At 54.4% G+C, this 21,589-nt stretch overlaps 6 protein-coding genes across 6 annotated transcripts; 1 reads left to right on the top strand and 5 right to left on the bottom strand.

Moving 5' to 3' along the window:
- Nucleotides 1-437: 437 nt before the first annotated feature.
- CTHT_0024690 (uncharacterized protein) lies at nt 438-4,654 on the bottom strand (the record flags this gene model as incomplete). The annotated part of the gene is made up of 3 exons (XM_006692868.1): nt 438-624; nt 686-1,350; nt 1,403-4,654. The coding sequence occupies 3 exons, from the start codon at nt 4,652-4,654 to the stop codon at nt 438-440; spliced, it is 4,104 nt and encodes a 1,367-aa protein (XP_006692931.1).
- Nucleotides 4,655-5,837: 1,183 nt separating this feature from the next.
- Nucleotides 5,838-6,176, top strand: CTHT_0024680 (uncharacterized protein; the record flags this gene model as incomplete). Its single annotated transcript, XM_006692867.1, has 3 exons — nt 5,838-5,990; nt 6,047-6,110; nt 6,163-6,176. The coding sequence occupies 3 exons, from the start codon at nt 5,838-5,840 to the stop codon at nt 6,174-6,176; spliced, it is 231 nt and encodes a 76-aa protein (XP_006692930.1).
- A 425-nt stretch (nt 6,177-6,601) lies between these two features.
- CTHT_0024670 (uncharacterized protein) lies at nt 6,602-8,411 on the bottom strand (the record flags this gene model as incomplete). The annotated part of the gene is made up of 4 exons (XM_006692866.1): nt 6,602-7,313; nt 7,387-7,582; nt 7,656-7,913; nt 8,291-8,411. The coding sequence occupies 4 exons, from the start codon at nt 8,409-8,411 to the stop codon at nt 6,602-6,604; spliced, it is 1,287 nt and encodes a 428-aa protein (XP_006692929.1).
- An 896-nt stretch (nt 8,412-9,307) lies between these two features.
- CTHT_0024660 (uncharacterized protein) lies at nt 9,308-10,525 on the bottom strand (the record flags this gene model as incomplete). The annotated part of the gene is made up of 3 exons (XM_006692865.1): nt 9,308-9,784; nt 9,851-9,919; nt 9,974-10,525. 3 exons carry the CDS (start codon nt 10,523-10,525, stop codon nt 9,308-9,310), a joined length of 1,098 nt encoding a protein of 365 aa, XP_006692928.1.
- Nucleotides 10,526-12,192: 1,667 nt separating this feature from the next.
- CTHT_0024650 (uncharacterized protein) lies at nt 12,193-13,776 on the bottom strand (the record flags this gene model as incomplete). The annotated part of the gene is made up of 2 exons (XM_006692864.1): nt 12,193-13,177; nt 13,250-13,776. 2 exons carry the CDS (start codon nt 13,774-13,776, stop codon nt 12,193-12,195), a joined length of 1,512 nt encoding a protein of 503 aa, XP_006692927.1.
- A 1,925-nt stretch (nt 13,777-15,701) lies between these two features.
- CTHT_0024640 (uncharacterized protein) lies at nt 15,702-21,220 on the bottom strand (the record flags this gene model as incomplete). Its single annotated transcript, XM_006692863.1, has 3 exons — nt 15,702-16,628; nt 16,682-20,786; nt 20,844-21,220. 3 exons carry the CDS (start codon nt 21,218-21,220, stop codon nt 15,702-15,704), a joined length of 5,409 nt encoding a protein of 1,802 aa, XP_006692926.1.
- Between the last annotated feature and the right edge of the window lie 369 nt (nt 21,221-21,589).

Genomic DNA, 21,589 nt, shown 5'->3' with positions numbered 1-21,589 from the left:
TAAGCGACAGCAGACATCTACGTATGCTCCAACCTCGGCAGAACATTGTTGATAATCTTTGTTGGTAGGTATGCATCCAAACCAGAGCCGCATTCATTCCATCTCAGTTTCCTCACAATTGGACTCAATCATCTTTCCATTCCGTTTATTTCATTTATATTCACTTCTCCTTTCTCCAGCTGCTTCCTTTAAATCCCCCAGTCATACATAGGTATATAACTGAGCAGTGAGGTGTTGTATGGTAGGTATTTAGGCAGGCCCCTGATAAACCAGGCCAGCAGCAGTATGTAATCGGTAGTTAAACCCGTACTAGGTAGTAGTGTAACTGATGAACAAAACTCCCAACAAAGTTTCGAATCTCATCATCATCATCATCGAATCTTCTTTCCATGCTCCTATCCTTGTTATTGCCTCACCCTTCAGCTTCCTTAAGATCATTACTGGGCAATCCCAATAGTTCTTGAACTCGCCATCTCGCCATACCGCCCGCGATGTCTTGTCGTATCATAAGCCTGCAATACACGTGTCTGCGACTCGTCGGCCATGGAGAAGGCATAGCCGCGCTGCTTGCGCATGCGCTGCACCTGGCGCACTTTGCGGATGGCTTTTTGAAATTGCTCCATCCTGGGCGACCATCAGCACTCCGTAAGAGAGAGTTGTGAAATGGGGGGTGACAGGGACATACCTAGGCCGATAATCCTGAATATTATACTTCTGAATCTCTTGCACATGGTGATAGGCCTCCGGCTTCCAAAGGCGCTTGCTAAACTTCCAGGCAAAGTCCCTCGCCAAACACAGAATCGCCAGTGTGGGCATCTGCAGCCAGAAGCTCGGATTTGAAAATAATCTCGGGATGACCTCAAAAAACTCCATCGAGAAGCCCAGCTTGGGCGCCACCGTACCGTAGACACCCACAAAGACCAGCCAGAAGAGCATGCTCCCCGGAATACCGACGACGTGCCACTTGGTCCAATTATTCGTCACCAGCGCGGCCTTGCCCAAGACAGTGAGCAACACAGCGCCATACATCGCTGTACCCCAGACCCATTTGCCAGCAGGGAAGCCCTCGGCGTTCTGCACGCCAAGGAAGAACAGCGAGCCGCCGATGTAAAGCAGGATGGAGTGGTAGATGGCTGAGGCGATCCACGCGGCAAAGACCTTGATACGAAAGAATGTGTTGTTCTGGCCAAGGGAGTAGAGCTGCGGGTAGCGGTCGAGCAGACGGGCGGAGACGAACTGGTCGAGGATGCCGAGGACGAGGGGCGGAAGGACGGTGAAGAAGACGTTGTAGAAGGAGAGCGTCCAGGACTCGTAGATGACTTCTCCGGAGAAGACGTTTTCGAAGGTGTACTGAGAACTGTTAGTTGGGGGTTGGTTAGAAAGGGCGGATGAAGGGACATACCCAGAACTGCGTCAAATAAAGAGTAATATTCTTGTAAAACGAGAACAGAATCGTCTTCGAAACCCGGTGATAGCTCCACGCGCCATGGACCAGCAGCAACTTCCTCAGATACCTGAATTGCGCAATCGACACATCGGCACTTCTTGCTGCCTGCAAACCCTCCACGCCGCTAATACCAATTCCGATATGGGCAGCCTGGATCATAGACACATCATTGGCGCCATCACCAATGGCCAGCAGGATCGACTCCTTCTGGTACTTCTTGACCAGCTTAACGACCATAGCCTTCTGCAGCGGCGACACGCGACAGCAAATGACCGCCTTGCACATGATGGCCAGATCGAGGAACATCTTTTCTAGATCCCGTTCCAGCGCATATGTCAAGCTCTTGCCATCAATGACCAGTGCCAGCGTGCCCATCTCGACGGTACCATGTTCCTGCGCGCGGATGGCGTCCAGCTTCTTCTGAATGTTGTCGCGTGTCGCCTCAGCCGTCTCCTCATTGATAATCAGTAGCATCATGTCCTCGCTGAGAAGCTTGCAGCTCATGCCGATGTTGATGGCCGTTTCCTGACGGTCGCCGGTCAAGACCCAGACTTTGATGCCGGCTTCCTGGAGGGTGTGGATTGTCTCGGGCACGCCATCCTGAAGACGGTCTTCAATGGCCGTAGCGCCAAGTAGATAGAAGTCCTTCTCGATGATTTCAGCTGCCTTGTCCAGCTCCTGGGCACGGGTACCGCCGACAGTCGTCTGTGCCTTGTCATAGACCTGATACCACTCCTGGAACTCTTGTTCGGGGACTTCCCGGAAAGCAAGGCACAGGGTGCGCAGACCCTCTGAAGCATACTCCTCCAGATGACGCAGTGTCTGGTCGACGTGCGGGTTCTGGTCGTTGAGACGCTCTAAAATGACGGTATCGGCACCCTTGCAGTAGATCCGAATCTTGCCGTCTGGGCAGCGGTAGATAGTCGACATGCGCTTGCGGGTTGAGTTGAATTCGCAGACTGCGAGCAGCTCATACTCTAGCTGCTGACCATTGACAGTGATGATGACAGCACGAGGCTTGCGCGCCAGGAACCGATAACCCAGCTGCACGGCGCCTTCGACCAGCGCGCCCTCGTCGGGTGAGGAAGCTTGGTACTTGATTTCACCGGAGTCCTTTTGCTCAGGGATGACGGTGTGGCAGGTAGCGAGGAGAGTCAGGAAGTGGTCGATGGCCTGGGCGGTGGGGTGACCGTTCTTGAGGTTGTCCTTGAGCCGCTTAAAGTCGTGGATGCCAACTTCGACGCCATCCTCTATCGTTGCGACACGGTCCTCGGGCACACTCTCGGCGTACATGACGCCGGCGATTGAGCACGCCTTGAACTCCATCTGATTGCACGTCAGGGTACCCGTCTTGTCGGAAAAGACGTACTCGACCATGCCAAGCTCTTCAACCAAGCTCGACGTTCGACAGTTCGCCGGGGTGTCCGTGACATCGTAGTATATATCCAGATCATCATTAATCAATATACCATGCCAGTACTTGACCATTTCCAGAGTGACGAATAGCGAGATGGGCACGAGCGACGAGAACAAGACCCAGTAGGTGACCATATCCTTGATGAAGATCTTGAAGACAGCAATGGCGCCGGTAATGCCATCCAGATCGAGGTACTCGAAGCTGCGACCGGCAACGCCACGCATAATCAGGTCACCGGCAGTCGAGATGACGCTGAGAACCATGAGCATTCCGACGAGCATCAGGACCAACTTATTGAGCTGCTTCTCGACCTTGGTGCGCTTAATGGGGGCCGCGGTGGCATTGCGCATCAGCTTGGTCTCGTGGCCGGTGAAGACGACGACGCCGTGAATCCAGGGGGTGTTGCGTAGGGTAGCGCCACGGAGAAGCAGCTGCTCGGGGTTCAGGGGCAGCTCCTTCTCGCCGCCTCCGGTCTGCAGTGTTAGGGTGGCCTCATATGTGTACAGGCTGCTGTTGGGCTGTTCAGAACGCAAACGGCCTCCCAGGCGGCTCAGCTCGGTAGAGCTGACCAACGACGCGGTCTCAGGCAGAGCCTGCTTGATCTTGAGGTTGGTCTCACCATCCAAATTAGCCGTCTCGATGTAACACAGACCCTCAGGCTCCGAACTAGCCAGCAGAACGAGATCAGCCGGGAAAGGTTCCTCCGATTCCACGCGCACAATGTCGCCGACGGCAACATTGATCCACCTAGTCTCCTGGAAAGTCGTACCGCGCAGGACGCGGGTCTTGGACATGTTGAGGGCCTTATCGGCCTGTTTGCGGCGGTAGTCTTCGACCAGTTCTTTGCCGGCCGAGACAAGCAGCACGACAATCAGGGGGCCGATAGTAGTGTAACGGTTGGTTGGCGACAATCCGGGAATCTGCTGCAAGCCAGCAGTAAACAAGAAGAAGATATTGGCGAACTTGGAGAACTGCTCGAACAGAAACTTGGGTAAGAAAGTAGCGAAGTTGTACTTGGCCGTCGACACATGGTTGTCGACATATTTGTTGGCGGCATTGGCTGGCGGATTGTTGAGGTAGATGATGCGCGGGCCGAGGGTTGACGGGTCAGGCTTGGACCGGCCAAAGCCAAACCGGAAGTTGCCAAAGTCAAACTTCTTCTTCTCCGGCTGGGCTGGTATCTCGCCGCTGCCCGTGTCTGTCCTATGTCCCGTTCGCGACTCCGTCAGGGGGAGGTCCATCTCGGAGTAGCCCTGGCCCATGCCCAGACGGTTCTTGACGCGACCCAGAAAGCCGCCTCCCAGGCTGAGCACGCTGTTACGCTGCCTCGCATTTGCTCTCCCGGAGGACGGCTCGCCGCCGGCGCCACCGTGCTGGTAGTAGGAGGTGCCCTCGTCCGGGTAGTCATCATAGTCGTCGGCATAGCGCTGGTAGTTACCCAGGTCTGATGTCTGACTGTACTGCCGGTTGATCTCGGCCGTGCTGTACGGGCCTACTGGCCGCGACGATGGACCCGGCGCAGAAAGCCCCGAGCTTGGTGGAGGTCTGCCGGCGGAGTGTCTGGGTTGGGAGGAGGAGGAGCCGATGAAGTCGTCGTACGAGACCGAGGGGCGTGAGGGGGCTATGCCATCCTGGTCATAGTTGTGCGATCGCATAAGGTCATCATCTGTCAGAGCCGAGCGCTGGCCCGAGTTGTAGATGGGCTGGTCATTGTCGAGATCGAGGAGCAGGTCCTCGTTGGGGTTGTGATGGGAGCTTGAGGCAGCTCCGGGGGGCGGGCGGCCGGACATGCCGCTGGATGGCGGCGCACGCTACAATCGGAGGGGTCAATCGAGAGGGCACTTCTAGGCAACGAAACGAAGGGGGTCGGCTAGATCGAGGAGGACGCAGGCATCGGTTGGGGTAGGCGGGACCACGGATGGCCAAGTTATGAAAGGTTGATTGCTGAAACGCCGAGCGATCCGGACGGCGCGCTACGATGCTGTTGTCGAGGAATCGGGAAATTTTCGAATGAGCGCCTTGCGCGGACAGTCGTAAGCGCGATCGCTGGTCGGGCAATTATCGTGGAGTCGGGCGAAGTCGTAGTGAAGTGATGAGGGCAGAGCCTCCTTGCGTGCTTGCAGCTCCGCGTTCTCTGGCTGGGTGCGAACTGTTAAGGTCTTGGGCAGCTATTGGTTTCTTCAGCCGTTCTGTTGCTTGAGCGCAGCCGTGCAGCTGTGCAGCCAACGTGTAGGAGAAAGGAGTGGAGGATGGAGGGGGCCTCTTGCAGCGGCACCAGGAGCGGGCGTCCACTTGGATTGAGGGATTGGGATTGGAAAGGAGGGACGTGACGCGAGAGAGAGAGTCTTTGTATCGACCGCGTACTACCTCAACAACTGATTTGTTTGCTGTGACTTCAGAATGAATCTCTATCGCATCTGCTTGAACTCGCAATTTGGAAAGATTTTTCTACAATCGGAATACTCTGGCTTGCCGCTGTCGCAGATCGAGAGTTGACAATCAGGCCGAGATGAAAGTTACGTACCAAAGTCAAGACAGGGGCTCGTCAGGGAGGAGCCTGTGCTGCTGTTGTTACGCTGTCTTGGAAAGTCTTGGGCCCCCAAAAAAACCCAACGTCAGCGGAGTCGGCATCACTTGCGGCGGCTGGCTTGGCACAGCTCCACCGTGGCAGTGAAGCCAAAGAACCTCGTTTTTCGAAGACAAGCTGACCAATCAGCGCGCAGCCTCAGCCCTGTGCGACAAGGCCTGGGCGGGCCTGTCATCTTGTTTGTTCCTCCTGTCTTCATCTCATCGATGCCATCATCTCCACAAGCCTCGCCGTCGTGGTTGTCGACTTCACACCACCAAGTTTGCAGTCAAATCAAGTCAACACGATCTGTCAAAAGTACATACTTCTTACCTAAAATTATTGAAACCTATCCTTTTCACTACGTCCCGTTATCGAAAGAGAATTCCCCGAGACAAAACTTCAAAATGGTCTGCGCCAAGTGCCAGCGCCTCCACAAGACTGTCCTCGCCACTCCGGAGGTCAAGAAGAAGACTGAGATGTACTATGGTTCGCCAGCTTCGAGCTCATCCTCGACTGATAAACAAAAGGCAACGCTTGGTCAAGCAGGCATCTCCAAGGTGAGTCTTGATTTGAAAATCACAGAGACCGCCAGATCGAGGCTAATATTTTGTAGAGCAAGCTCCTCTCCAAAGCAGCAAAGAACCCATTTGCCCAGTACTCCAGCTCATGCCTGAGGTGTAAGACAAAAATTTCTCAGGGGCACTCGTACTGCAATACATGTGCTTATAGGCAAGATGGTATGATGCATTTAAATTCATCTATCTCACGACCCCATCGCTAACTGGCTGATAGTGTGTGCCATTTGTGGCAAGTCCAATAAGAAAAAGACAGCTGCCCCAGTTGTGGATGGCCAAAAGCGTTCTTTGAAGTGAGAACACTTAGCTGGAAGCATGTCTTCCTTTCCAGGGTTTCTTGTAAGGAGAGGTTCGCAGTTCTCGCAGGTCAAGTTCATGCTTTTTGCTACAGATGGGTATGAAAGGCGTTGGGTTTCTTTCCTTCCACCCGAGGGGTTGGCTAAAGCATTGGCGTTTGGAGTATTGGAGTCTGCTAATTGGAGCTTGCTCGAGACACATGACGTTGTAGATAGGCGAAGCAATATTGTCTAATATCACTACTGGTACACATCCCATCATCAGTCTGATGTCTTGGTTTGTTCCATTACTTTCTCTCAAATAGATGGCCTCAACCTCCCCTCCCTGTCCAAAATCCCCCTCAACCACTCCGTTAGATGCGCATTAACCTCCGCCGGCCTTTCCCACAACGCCCAATGACTAGCATCGACCTCAACCATCTTCAAATTCTCGATGAAATCCTTCATCTTGCCCGCCAACTCCGGCTTCAGTGCCACATCTTTTCTCGCGACAACCATCAGCGCCGGCGTCCTGATATTCACCCTACCCGCTTGTGCCAGCTCCATTTCCTCCTTGTTGTTGATTTCGGTCATACGGTACCAATTGCACGCCCCCTTGATCCCTCCCTTTCCAGTCGCAAACTGCTCTACGTAGTAATCCATCTCTTCCTTGGAAAGCAGAGGACTCGGTCCAACCCGGCATTGCTCAACCAAATCAAGCGGGATCCCAACCTCAGGATCAAACAGCCCCTTTCTACCCTCATCAATGGTCTTCAGATCCTCCATCAGCGCGCGACCGCCGTACAAGGCGCCTAAGAAAGCCCGCACGCGGGCAGGATCGCGGCCGACGCGGGCTTCGCACTCACCGGAACGGAATTGCAGCTGGTAGCGGAAGTTGGAGTGGATGGAGGTCAGGACTTCGAGGGTGATGGGTTGAGAGATGGGCGCGAAGTAGGGCGTGCAGACGGAGAAGACGCAGCGGAGCACGGACGGGTGCCAGAGGGCGAAGCGCCAGGCTACCATGCCGCCCCTGAGATGTGTTAGCTCCTTTTATGGGATGATGGGAAGCGTTAGAGACGGGGGAGGGGGGGGGGATAACAAACCAGTCATGCCCGCCGAGGATGATCTTTTCGCTCTCGGGGTCCTTATGTCCTGCCTCGCGGAGCACGTGCCTCACGAGGGCGACGAGGTCGTTGGTCACGCTCTTGTAGGAGTACTCTTCCAGCTTCTCGGGGGCATCAGTCCCGCCATAGCCGAGCATATCGGGGACTATGACCCTCAGGCCTAACGACACGAGCGCTGGGACCTCTTTGCTCATGTTAGTCTTCTTCATTCTTATCCTCAGACAGAAAGTATAGTAAAGGAGACATACGATAGCGCCATCCCAAAGCCAAATCAGGGAATCCGTGTATCAACAACGCCGTCCCTGTCACAGTAGTTCTAGCCGGCGGTTCAGCAAAGAGGTAGTGGTAGGTGTGGTTGGATGCTGGGACGGTGTAGGTCCGGTGCTGGACCCGAGAGTCTGAGGGCGTGAGCTTGTCAACGGCAGCCATCTCGATTGACAGCTCCAACCGAAAGGTTGATTTGAGCTCAAGGAGGCTTGTTGATGGCGGTGTCGAGTGTAATCGAGCTGCAAGTGTGAGTAGGTAATGGGACCGAGACAAGATGATGGGGGAGTTGAGTCCAGTGGCCAAGTGGCACAAGCACACCTTCCTTCCACCCCTTCCCGGTTTTTATATCCCGTCACCCAGTCCAACCCCTTGCAGCTCAGGACAGGACGAAACTTCCACAGTCGAAGCGCAAGAAACACTGCAGCAGTAATTCTTCTCTCAACCTTGTTGGTCGCCTTAGTCCTACCGCCTCTTGCGAAGTCCTACAGGCATGTCCCACAGTTGAAGTGTGTCCGCACCAAACCCGGTTATGTCACCCCTCCTCCTCCTCCTCACTCTTTGTATATTCCCCTCAGGGTTCTCCAGATCTCCGACCTGCCCCTTCCGGAGGTCTTACCGTCCCGGGCCCTGCCAAAAGTGGGCCACTCGGCTGTGCAGACCCGGGCACGGCGCAGATCCTGCGAGCTGGGAATGTCCCACAGCTTGACGCAAGCCTTCGGGGCTCGGACAAGCTGCATGGCCGAGTTGGGTTATGGTCATGAACTCTTTATCAACAAGTTTCTCAGCTACACTTTAAACAATGGACAATTTCGCCCTTAGAAATAAAGAAGGAGCCTCAAGCACTTTGAATAGGTTGACAATGTGGAAAATAATCCCAGCCTAAACTACGCCAGCCACGACCTGACCCAGGAACCTCGGTAAGACAACACACCGATGACGCAGCGGACGGGCCCCTGAGTGGGACTCCCCCGCAGCACTCACTCAAGGCTTGTGACATTGTGCATGCGCCCTTCGTTGGACAACGCTGTTGGAAACCTTGAAGTCAAACAGGACTGTTTCTCATGAAAATCGTATTTCTAATCAAACATTAGGTCATCAGCAAGCCCAGTATGGTATTTTTAGCGGGTTTCCCAACAACTCCCATTCCTGACAAACCAGTTATGAGTGGACACCCTTCGTTCACATCGAACAACTGCCATGATCTATGTCCGTGGAATCATCCAGCTCACTAGATGATAGGGAATACCCAGCTAGTATACATGGCACATACTCTGTCTCCGTAGGAACGGGACCTTTAGACATACATCGATCAATAGGCGCAAACAAGCGTGAAACAGAAGCTCTCTCGCCTGCTTCGCTGTTGGTCTCATTGTTTCATAGTGTATTCGCTGGCTAACGACCGGTTGGCTCTGGTTGCGTCACGGGACAATGCACAACCGATCCAATCCGTCCAAGACATGCGTTCATATCCATCGATCTTTTGTCATATCGTCTCGACTTATCCATTGTTCATGTTATCATGATTCTGTCAAGTCCTGTTATGTTGTCGATCTGCATGCTTTCCGAATGTGACAGAGAACGATCTCTCCACCAACTGGGGAACTAGGAACCAGGACGGCAGAGGAGCACGCGGTTAATAGATCACCGTGTCCTCCGCATCCTGCATCATCATCTCGTCTCCGTTCTCGGCATCTTCATGGTCAGGTTGCTGGCTCGTGCTATCGGCAACGGAGGTACCAGTAGAACTTGATGATGCCTGCGCTGGGACGGTCTTACCAGGCTGGGCATTCGTAGATGGTAGTAGTAGTTGTTGTTGTTGTGATTCACCATTCGAAGGGTTAGTATCATTGCCTGCTTCAGTGGGCTCACCAACCGTTTGGGCTTGTTCTTTTTTGTTTGACTCAGTCTTGCCCTCTTCACGATTCGTTGCTGGCTCGTCTTGTTGAGATTGTTCAGGGGTCGGAGGAACCTCGACGCCAAGCTCCTTGAGCCTCTGCTCCTTGCGCCTTTCCCAGTCTCGCGTCTCGCGGTCAATCGTCTCTTGCGCTTCGCGGACTTGCTCGTGGATGGTCTCTTCTTGTTCTTTGGTGAGCTGCCAGGGGAGGTAGTACTTCGCGGAAAGGTTAGCCGCTGCTGCTGGAAAGGACAGAGGAATAAGTGTATGCAGGAAACTCACAATCCTCGGCTCGGTCTTCGTAAACAAGCTATGCGCCCTTGCCAGCATCGCCGCGTGTCGTGTCTTCATCTACTCTGTCGTTAGCATCCCAAAACTTAAAATATTCTTGGGGCATGCACATACCGCCTCCTCATCTAACCGAACCTGCTCCACTAACCTAACCTTCCTTAACCGTTCCCTCTTCTCAGCCCGTTTCTTCTCATCTTCTGCCCTCCGTTGCTGCGCCCGTCTTTCCATCTCCCTCCTCCTCTCTTGTTGTTGCTCGGACAGCTTCCCTCTCGTCGACGCAGACCCTCCTGCAACCCCTGGAACTGATCTGCCCGCTGCGCCAGCCCGCCCAGGTCCACTGACACTGTTGCTGCTTAGCGCGCTAACCAGCCCACCAAAGAGCCTCTGGCCCCGCTTCTTTTCTTCGAGGGAGATGTTCGTGTTCCGGCCGGGTCTGCGGCCTGCGGTCGCAGCGGCAGAGGGCCTGGTGTCGGCCATAGAGGGGCGTCGTTCAGCGCCATTCTGCGCAGCATCATCGGCGTCTCTGTTGGGTTGCACAGTATCGTCATCTACTTTTGTACGCTTCGCAGTCGTCGCGGCGTCATCTTCCGGAAGATCGGGTGAGGCTTTGCGCTTTGTTGTCGTCGGCGGGAGGGGGTCTTGGAGGTCTGCTGTGAATGCGCTCATTTTCGGGATTGACGGCGCAAGGCCGCTGGGAAAAATCGGGAAGATAGGCCGTTGGAGATGTTGCTAGTGTTGAAACTGAAAAATAGCTCAAACGTAGCAAGGTGTTGAAGACTCAAAGTTGGAAAACGAGACTGGTCTCGTGAACTTGAGCTCTTCGCGCTCGGTCGATCGATCAATCAGAAAAGATTCTTCGAAGTGTTGCCGTTGAGGAGCTCAATCACGATCGAATTGAATCAAAAGCCTATAAATTCTTTTTCGCTCAAGCAAGCTCGATTGACTGATGCCGGACAGCAAGTACAAACGTTAGTTAAGACGTCGAGGTAGGGTTTAGAAAGGGGGGGTTAGAATTCTTATCGCGAGGCTGAGATGCTGGCCTACGCGCCGCGTTAAGACGCTGCTTCCCGTCTGCAGGGTGTCATGCAGAAAAGCGGGACCAAGTTGCGCACTTTAACCCTAACCCTTGAAAAGGCAAACGCCACCGCGCCGAGGCTGGCAAACCGAGAGCTGCACGGAAACGAATGTTTTGAGCCTCGCGCTCTGTACTGTGTATCCATCAACTTCGACATCTTGTATAGCATTTTCGACCCGACAGCGAACATTCTGCGGCTATATAAAGCACCGTTGATACTTTCCCGTTCAAAAAGACATTGAAAAACCAAAACCATGTCGCGTCATCATCCGTATGTCCCGATTCCTCTTCCCGCACTCGCCCCCCCCCACCCGCCCGAAAGAATATCCTGCTAACCTCTGCTCCCCAGCGACCTTGTAATGTGCCGTAAACAACCCGGCATCGCGATCGGCCGTCTCTGCGATAAATGTGACGGCAAATGTCCCGTGTGCGATTCCTACGTCCGACCCACCACGTTGGTCCGTATCTGCGATGAGTGTAGCTTCGGTAACTACCAGAACAAGTGCGTGGTGTGCGGCGGCGAGGGGATTTCCGACGCTTTCTACTGCTTCGAGTGCACTCGCCTGGAAAAAGATAGGGACGGGTGTCCGAAGATTATTAATTTGGGTAGTTCGAGGACAGACGTAAGTTCTCTACCCCAGGCGATGCAGAGACTAGGGAGATGGGATGCTGACGGTTGCCATACAGTTATTCTACCAAAAGAAAACAAATCGGACGAATACAATGTTTTAACGACATCGTTGCCCGGGTTGAGCTGTTTTATTGAGGGGTTAGAAGGGATATCATGTGACTTTGAGAGAGCAACCGAGGATAACGGCGTCTGGAGTTTGGAGTCATGAACATAATCTCACATAGAAGCAAGATATTCTCTATGTTTTGATTTCGCCAGAAACACTATCAAAACGTCGTGTCATCCACCACATTACATTCGTTTCTATCTACTCTGTGGTGCTGCATTTTTATGTGTACCTAGGATGTGCAAGAGGTAAGAAAGCCATATCATCAATAGTACAAAGGAAATAAGGTCACAAAGGAAACTAAACAACCACGTCCGCCGCGATACAGGTGGTAATCCTACATCCGAACCCTCCTCTTTCCATCGGCACCTCAACCTCTGGACAAGAGGGGGCTTATATACCCATTATTACACCACCCTTCCTCAAGCCAGTCAGCTTCGCCCCTCCCAGCCCGAGGACTCACCACCCTTTTATGTCGCATCAAAACCCCGCCTCCTAACCTTCCTTTCCCCTTTCAATTCTCAAATATAACTAACCTTAGCCCCCATCCCCACAGTAGCCTTCACCTTATTCCAGCTAACTTGCAGCACCCTGTTCAGCCGTTTGCGCACATTCTTCCGGCTCAGCAGCAGTAGGAAGCCAATCACAAACGCCAGCATGCGTAGCAAGAAGTAAGGGTTTGTCCTGAACGCCACAGCGACATCATCAACCAACAGCGCGCGCAGGTTCGACAGAACCATAGACGCGCGACTGGCCAGTGAAGGCGGCGACTTTGCTCCCGAGGAGCTGGACGATGACAAGCTCTTCTTCGACAGCCCGCCCGGTTTTCGCGTGGCCGGAGGTAACTTAGCCCTAGTCGGGCTACTAGCACTCGTCGACGCCGAAGTCGACGAAGACGTGCTGACCGTCCGTCTTAGCCCACCACGCGAAGGATCCCCTGCTGCCCCCTTCTTCTGCGCCGCCGCCGCCGCCGCTGCGGCAGTTTTCTCCTTCCGTTCCCTCTCCTCCTTCTCCCTGCGTGCCCGCTCCTCCTCAATGCGCTTCCTCTCGCGCGCCTCGTTCTCGGCGCGCAGCCTCCTAGCCTCCTCGATATCCCGCCGGATCTTCTCCTCGCGCTTACGGCGCTCCTCTTCTTCCCTGCGTTCGGCCTCAGCAGCCTCCTCGCGTAGGGTAGTAAGCGCCTGGAGGAAGGCGTCGCGCCTCTCCTCGTCGAGGACGGGGCTGACGCTGATGAACTCACGGGCGTAGTCCCACTCGCCGTTGCGCGGCAAAACGTGCAGCGTGTACAGCTCGAGGAGCTTGACACGCGCAGCAAGGTCGCGCGGAGTGTTGGCGCCAGCGACGCTGCGCGCGGGAGAAGCGGGACGAAGACGGGGGGTTGAGGGCTGGGCAAAGTGTGCCTCGGATATGGAGTCTAAGTTTGGGGCGCGAGTGGTAGCCAAGTAGTTTTCCAGGCGTTTCTGGTTGAGTTGCTGTGTTTTGGCGTGTGCAAGGAGGAGGGTTGCCCTGAGTTATGTTAGTCAAGTTCTCAGTAAGCTGTCCGGGGATAACGGTAAAGGAGGGGGGGTGGGGGCTTACAAGTTGATAACCACATCGGGATCAACATCTCCCTCGACACCATGGTACCCGTTCCTAACCACCTCCTCCCAAATCTCGCCCTCGCGCACTTTATGGCAAATAGCGCGCCACTCCTGTGTGCCAAACGCGTCTTTGCCCTCATCAGGCGCCATCTCCAGCACAGCATTCAAGATAGTCAGATACAAACTCCACACCTTGATCCTCGAAGAGCGCGACGCCCTGGCCACAGGGGCCGGCTCGTGGACCGCAGTTGCAGTCGTAGGACTAGTAACCCCATTCTCCTTGTCTGCCTCGGAAGCGGCTTGCGAAGGGGGGGTCACCAGGGGAAGAATAGTCGACAGGGCCTCGGGCAGGCGACGGGTCAAGAAGAGGGTCGACGCCTGGCGGTAGGTCTTGGATATATGCGAGGAGGAGCTGCGACGGGCATCAGCCGAGCTGGCGAGCCCAGTGAGCGAGGAGGTGATGCCGCGGTGCGGTCTCAGGGGCGTGTCGGCTTCGGCAAAGGAGGCGCGTTTGGAGGATGGCATGGTGGGTGGTTGGTAGGCCAAAGTTGTTGGAGATGTTCCGGGAGGGTTGTTTATCGGGAAGCTGAAGTTTTAAAAAAATCGGCGTGGGCGTTTCAGGAGAAATAGCTGTAGTTGTGGTCTCGGCTGCTAGAGTAGAGTAAGTTGCTGATATCGTTGGCGTTTCGAGCTACAGTGCAGCCATTGTGTGCTCATCAAGGTGCAGATACAAACGTTGCGGTGTCGCAATCGCGTGTGCTTGATCACCTAACGGCTGTGATCGTGATCAGCTATCACAAGATGTGCTTGTTTTTTCACTGTTGACGTTTGATGGAAGACTCTCAACCGCGATTATCAAGATGATCGACGGTTGGGACTTCAAGCAAGCAATGCAAAGAAAAAAGCCAAAGAAGCAAAAAAAAAAGCCTGGCGAGACAGGATCAAAGTTGTGGTTGGTCAAAACATGGCCTGCCCGCCTGCGCTCTGCAGGAAGTACAGTCGCAGCCATCCACATACGGTGATGGATTGCGCTGAAAGTGGAGCCCGTTCTGACCCGGTGACGAGCATTCGTGGCCCACGACTGGCTGGCTGGCCCTGTTCAGCGCTGAGAGAGCCTCGGCTGAGATGCTGGTGGACTCGCCGCGAGACTGGTCGACATGCCGACGGCTGGGGGAGCTAGGAATGGAATCGATTGGCTGTGGGGCGGATCCACAGCAGTGGGAAGTTAGGGAGAAACTTCATTGTCTGCTGGGATGAGAATGGAAATTCAGGGTTCTGCATTAACAGCATGCATTGTCAACCCGATCGCCCAGCGATCCGGTCGGTCTAGGGCTCGGGGAGAAACACGTGCTTCGACATCTTGCGCCATCACTATGGGTCTCGCATAAAGTTGGGATACTAATGACCGAGCGCTACAGAACATCCACCTCAGAAGATTGAAGTTGACCTTTCTTGCCTTTCCCCAGACCAGTCTCTCATCCGGTGAAGGTTGCATTCATTTTTGAGCTCCCAGACAACTTCTCTCGGAGTATCGGTAGGGTTCAAGCGATTACCCTCTCATCCCCTTCCCGGTCTTCAAGTGTCCCTTGGGGTGAACCCCCACACAGAACCAAGGTATGTCTCCCCATTGACATGGCAGGAGTAGGCATGCAATAATTACCAACCTCTCATCCTCTTCAATGTCTCTGTGAAGACCACGCTGTGCCGCAAGAAGCTGCAAAAGTCTTCCTACTCATGTGGTGACGCATCGTTCGATACCGGCATCAAAACCGGTTGTTGTCAAGGCTATATGCATGTATGCCGTGATGGGATTCCCATGCATATTTCAACCCTTTTCAGCCTCAACAGCTGGGTCCCTAGCAAAGAATAAGAGTCAAGCAACAAGAATACTCAATTCCCAGATTGCTTGTACCTGTGTCTTTTTCATCCAGCTATATGATGCTGTTAATTTGCCAAGTATGTAGTCGTGACAAGTATTTCTGTATAAGAGCTCTGAAACATCCATATGACTCCTCAGCATTGTGGGGCAATGTTCCGTCCCCCGCATCATCGGCTCCCGACATTGCCGGACTCTTCGCCGAAATGGTGGGTCCTTCCCCGGTTATGAGCGGCCCGGAAGAAAGAGCCCTGCATTGTATGTCCCAGGGCTACCGGTGTTGCCGATCCAAGGGTAAGAAAGATGCGTTCAATTCAGCATTGACCATAGCATGGCAAAGGGTACAGGACTTGGGGGCAGGGAGTGTGAGCTGAGCAGCACATACGAGACACCATCATAGAATCAACAATGGACAAACCGAAGTAATGACATCAAGCAGATATCTCGAGACCAAATCACAAAACCATTATGCACATTATCAACCCAATCCTTTTGCCAGCCATAACTCCGTTCACAAAAACCAAACAATTCACCACCCCATCCTTCCTCTAACATTCCTCTTTCGAATATCCCCTTACTGCAACATGGAATCAAGCGACTCGCCAAGCTTCTCTTCAATCCCGACAATCCATCTCCTATTCTCCCTCTCCACAACCTCATCGTCATCATCCTGCAGCTCACTAATATATGGTAGCATCTCCGGCAGTAGATGCAACCAATCCTCCCCGAGCTTAGCCGTAATCGCCTGCTGGCACTTAACAACCGCCAACCTGACACCAGGCGAGCCGTTCCTGAGGTGCTTCAACAGCGCGGTATTAATCTCTTTGTAATGCTCTTGGCTCTCCACGGCAGCCGCAAGCTCAACCACGGCCGGCACGACATCCTGAATAACATCATTAACGTTCGTCGCGGTAACCTGGCCCTCCGCACGAAGGAACTGCTCCACGAGCACGGGCGCGACAGCACCGAAATGCGCCGGCGCCTGCCAGAACCCGTCCTGATCATGCTCGAAGCACTTGGCCAGTGTGCACAGCACGCGCTTCCAGAGGTTGCGCTCCTCGGGCACGGCGAAGTCCACTGCCTTAAGGGCCTTGACTGATGCATCAACGATGTATGACGCGTAGCCCGTGACAATGGACTTGAGCGAGCCGAAGAAGGCGTCCAGGAAGCCGAATACAACATATAAGCGGTACGTGCGGCCAGTAACATCAGACTTGGGAAGGCCAGTGGTCGCCCACTCGACGAATTTGGAAAAGATGGGGCGAAAGGCGGCGTCGTTGAGCTTGTAGACCATTTTAAGGGCGTCTTCGTGCGTCTTGGTCTCAATCTCATCCAATTCCATGGCGCTGATTTGAGAGGCGATATCGCCTGCAGCGACGGTGCGCCGGAGGTCCATAGCCGAAAGAAAGATGGACGACAACGAGGATACGTTCTTGACGACGACCGTCTTGGAGTGCTTGTCCAGGGCGATGCCCAGGATCTGAAGATACTCGGAGATAGCCTGTGTGATGTTAGTATGCGCCCAACCGATATGGTCCGTTGATTGTAACTTACAGAGAACCCAAACTTGGCAGCAGAAGCCCAGTTCTGGTGGAGCCCAGTATATAGCACCCTGGCGTCGACAAGCTTGGCCAGGAACTGCAGGCATTGCATGCGGTTAGCGTTGGCCTCGTCGTCCAGATTGGCCGCCGCAGACGCGTTGGAGCAAGCCAGCAGTCGATCCAGGTAGTTGCCCGTAATCATGTACGGGATGTGCTGTGCTAGCGCCGTCATAAAGGCGTAGGCAGCATTGTGGAGCTCGACGTCGCGACCGCCCTCTGCCACGCTCTGCTCCAAGTACGACAGCGCCTTGGGGATGGCGACGGGCAACACGGGAACAATGCCGTCCTGCAAAACGTCGACAAGCGACGCCAGGCAGAGCAAGGCCATGACGCGCAGGCTCTGTGAGGGCTGGCCCAAGCAGTAGTCGCCAGCAATGGTCGTAGCAGCAGCCGCGACCGCATCGAGGTCCTTCTTGCCATATTTCTCCGAGATTTTGTCGACGCAGATGACGGCCGTGTGCTTGTAGTTCATGTCGTCCGACTCGCGGATGACGGCCGTCAGCTGTGGCAGGAAAGCCAGCAGGGCCTCGCGCGACTTTGGGTCCACGCTGCTCTCGCTGTCGACGCGCAGCTCGAGGGCACGGAGAACCTTCTGGCGCAGACCGATGTTGGGCCGGTCGAGCAGCGCCTCGACGCTCTTGATGAACTCGGCGATCGAGAGCAGGTTGAGCAAGTTCGACAGGGCGTCGCCGCAGCGGCTATGGAGAGTCTTCTTTGTCTTGACAGTGCTGGCGACAGTGAGGATGCCCTCGAGAAGAGCGGCATAGAGTTCGCGGATCTTACCGGCCTCCATGTCGTCTCTCTCGGCCAGCTGCATGATCTCTCGCTTCAAGCGACGGTTGGACAGTAGGTGAGGAAGGAGGTTGAGCTGCTTGGTGGCAGCCTTTTGAATATCCTGCTCGCCATTCAGGCCGCTACCACCACCAAGCAGAACGTTTGACAGGGTAGGCTTGGACTTGAACAGGTCACCGACCAGATCCAGGAATTTCAGGAGGGTCTGGAGTTGGGTCTCCACTGTGAACGAGCTGATGAGCTGCGTCATAAAGGTAATCATGTTATCGGTAGCTCCGTATCTATCCACGAACATAGCCAGAATGGCAAACAGGAAGTCATCCGGACCAAGATTCTGGATAAGGGAGATAAAGAGGTTGTGCTTGCGGTGCGATGGGATATGTTCGTAGGCGGTGACGAAGCTGGCCAAAAGATCCTTGGCGCTAGCAACAACATTCCGGCCTCTCTTCCGGAAGGTCTCAATGAGCGGGGGAATGACCTCCTTGATGGTCTGGTTGACGACATGAGCCGAGTAGTCATCAGCCTGCTTGAGCACAGAGCTGCCCATGAAAGTAAAGATGGGCATGACACTTTGCAAAACGACATCCGGGGCTGTGCGAGCCAGACTAGCCACCAAAAGCAAGGCTGAGTTGATAACTGCAGGGCTGGTTGACTTCTGGATGCAGGTGGCAAGGACATCGCCATGGCCAACCGAGGCATCGATCGTCAGATCTTTGTTGTCCTTGTATGTCGGCATCATGGCGAGCAGACTGCTGAGCACCAGGTTCTGAAGGTAGCCCAGCTCTGATCCCACAATGGCGCTGAGATGGTGGAGGTCCGAGAGGGTCGTGAACAAGCTGGGAAGAAGCTCCGGATGGTTCGCCGGAGTCGACTCCTGAACGAGTTCGAGAACAAAAGTGGTTTTGCTCAGCGCTGCCTGTAGCTCAGGGCTGCTCTGGGTGCCAACACCACGCCCGGGCTCCGTCGTGCTGACACGTCTCCGCTTGTTGGCCGGGCCCTCCGTTGCCAGACGAACCTCATCCTGCAGCGAGTCGATGAAGTAGTGCAGGATATCGGTTGTCAGGTCGACCTTGCGAAGAACTTCCACAGCCTCGGTGATAACGTCGCTCTGCTCAGCATTGAGCTTAGGATCCTGTGTAAGCTCGAACAAAGTCTTGGCCGTGGAGTACTTGGTGTCGGACTTCATGGAGGGCCACATCTTTGCAATGCGAGCAAAGATGGCCTGGAGAAGACCTGGCCTGATAGCCTCCTTCACGAGCTGGAAGAACGCTTCCAGGCCGGCCGCATGGTTGGGAACGACAACATCGACGACAGCGTCATCGATAGCGGGCACGTCAACAGATTCCTGAGCAGCAAGCTCGGCAGCCTCATTGGCGCTCAGCCCAGCCCACCAACGAAGCAGAGGAAGCAAGAGGTCGGTCCTCGTGGTACCAGAGATGCGACGGATCTGGTTGAGCGACCGGAGCAAGCGAAGCTTGACAGCTAACAGCGGTGTCTCGACGACATGCCCACAGAGGAACTTGAAGATGCTAAGCCTGGCGCTGTGAGAGAGATGACGCTTGTCTGCGTTCTTATTCTCAGAATCCTTGGAGCTCTCCAGGGCACCGACGAGGGCCGCGACCACATGGTCCTCGTGCAGGACCGACTCTTCCAAACAGGGGATGAGGACAGAGCGAATCAAGGCCTTAAGAGCATCCTTATCAAGCGGGCTAGTAGTGCCGGTCTTGCCATACAAGTCCTTCGCAGCCCAGAGTTGTTGACTCTTCTCCAAGGACTTGTAGGCAGACCCCAGGACGGCGACCAAATCGGCTGCCGCACGACGTACCTTCTTGGCTGGGTCACTGAGAGCAGCAATGCAGTAAGGGAAAATAGCCTGAAAATCCTTGTCGACACAGTCGCCCTCCTTCAGGCGGGTTTTGACGCGCTCAAGAGCTGCCACCTTGGCCAATGTCGGATATGGCCCGCACCAGACACGCAGGTAGAAGCTGAGGTAAAACGAGTTGCTAGGGGCCTTAGGACGGCTCAACACCGGAGTGGCATCGAACCTTTCAAGGTCGCTCTCGGAAACGGCAGCTGACAAGAAAACGCTACACAGATCGTTGAACAGGCTTTCAGAATCCTTAGCAAGACAGGAGGTGGCTGTGGGCTGCAGCTTCGACAACCGTTCGAAGGTTGAATCCAGACTCGGCCTCTGGTCAACCGGCCGGACGGTCATTGCCTCGTCCGAGGGCTCCGGAGCCTCCTCAATGGCAAGCTTCGGCCGGATGGCAGCACCCAGCTTGAGCTCCAGCTCTTCAATGTTGAAGTCGACCTCCTGAATGGCGGTCCGGATGGCATCGCCGACATCACCTTCGGCCTGGGACAACCTGACAAGAGCAGAACCGACCTGCTTGCGGATATTGCCATCAGCATCAACATTGTCGTCAATCTTGTGGGCCGCCAGGAGCAGCGCCTTGTAAGCAACCTTAGCCTGCTTTTCCTGAAGCAGCTCGGACAGCAGCAGCGAGTTGATGACTGGGAGCGTCCGGATATCTCCCTTCTTGGCCAGCCTGTCAACAAAAGCCAGTACCAGCCCGTTAGCCAGCTTATCAACCTGATGCTCCTTGCTGATATCTCGTAGAGAGGAAACCAGGTCCGGGACTTTGATGACGGCTTTCGCAACACGGCCTGAAAGTTGCTTCGCGGACCGATGCTGGGCCAGCATAGTTAGGCAGACAAGGCCAGGGCGCAAGGTATCAACTGTCCAGCCGTGGACCAACTGCTCCATAAAGGCAGTCAAGATGTTGTCATTGAGGCTGCCCTTCGCAGCCAGGATAGCGACCACCATGTAGCTGGCGATTTGAATGCCGGGCACATCCTTCATGACCATGGCCTCACTGAGGACAGGGCCAATTTGCTGCAATAGCAGGTGGTCGTTCTCCAGCTGGATGGCTCTGCGGCCGGATCGCATCTTGTCGATCATGCCATTAACGGCCTCAGCCATGATACCACCCCAGAACGAGATCAAACCCGGATACTCTTGTTTCGCACGGCATGAGTCGAGGGTGTACCGGGAAATGGCGGAGAGCAGATCGGGGCGGTTAGTTGCTTGCTGGACGATGGCGGCGCGGGGTGGCGGGGTTAAAGACTTGATGTATGGGTCCAGGAATCGATATTCAATCGGAATCCGCTGGACAGGCAGGATCGAAAGGAGGGTCACGAAGGCCGGGATGGTGTGGTAGGGGAGGAATGTAGCAAGAAGTGTGCCCGTGTTGAACTCATGTATCCTGCCACGCTCTGTTAACATCCAAACAGAGGGGATAGCAAAAGTTCTTTTTGCCTACCTGAATCGCCGAATCAACCACTCAACAGCCTTAATAGCAGGCATGAGCCGCAACCGGCTCCCAACAAGGTGTAAAAATGAGTCGACACGCTTGTCCAAAGCCGCATTTTCCTCAGCAGTCATCTGAGTACGGTCGACTTCCTGACTTTGAGCGCTGAACAGCGTCGCGTCGAAGGGCACAAAGCGCGAGTCAAGATGGCAAAGCTCTTTGAAACCCTCATAACATTGAGAATAGATCTCGGCGAACGTTTGAGACACAGCGACACGGGGCTCCCAGATCAGCGACTTTGAGTGTGATGCTTTCAATGCCTTGACATTGAAGCTGGACCGCGAGTTGGCGGCAATCTGCGCCAGCTGCTGGGCCAGCGACGACGCCATCTCTATTGGTCGTTTGGATTAAGAATTATCAGTGTATTTCCCCTCACTGGATATATTTGTGAATGGTATCGGTCGCAATCGCAGAGGGGATCACAATGTTGGATTGGGTCGCATGTGTTTTGTTGCGACCGAAGTAAAAAAGCGTTTGGTGATAAAGAGGAACTCGCACGTCCTCCAGGCGCTGTTCAATTGTGTCGGCTCACAACAGAATAGTGAACATCCTGCTGGATGCGCTGGAAATTTTTTGGGTTGAAAGATTGATAAGCAAATATATCCAATCAGAGCCATCCGATAAGATGCACCGAGGTGGGGCCAATGCTTCGCGGTCTCGAAAAAAAAAATCCAATGTAGGCTCGCAGAAAACAGAGA

This window comes from Thermochaetoides thermophila (assembly GCF_000221225.1).
Source record: "Thermochaetoides thermophila DSM 1495 unplaced genomic scaffold scf7180000011816, whole genome shotgun sequence".
In the NCBI taxonomy this organism is placed as follows: domain Eukaryota; kingdom Fungi; phylum Ascomycota; class Sordariomycetes; order Sordariales; family Chaetomiaceae; genus Thermochaetoides; species Thermochaetoides thermophila.
This window is presented reverse-complemented; position numbering and strand designations above follow the sequence as displayed.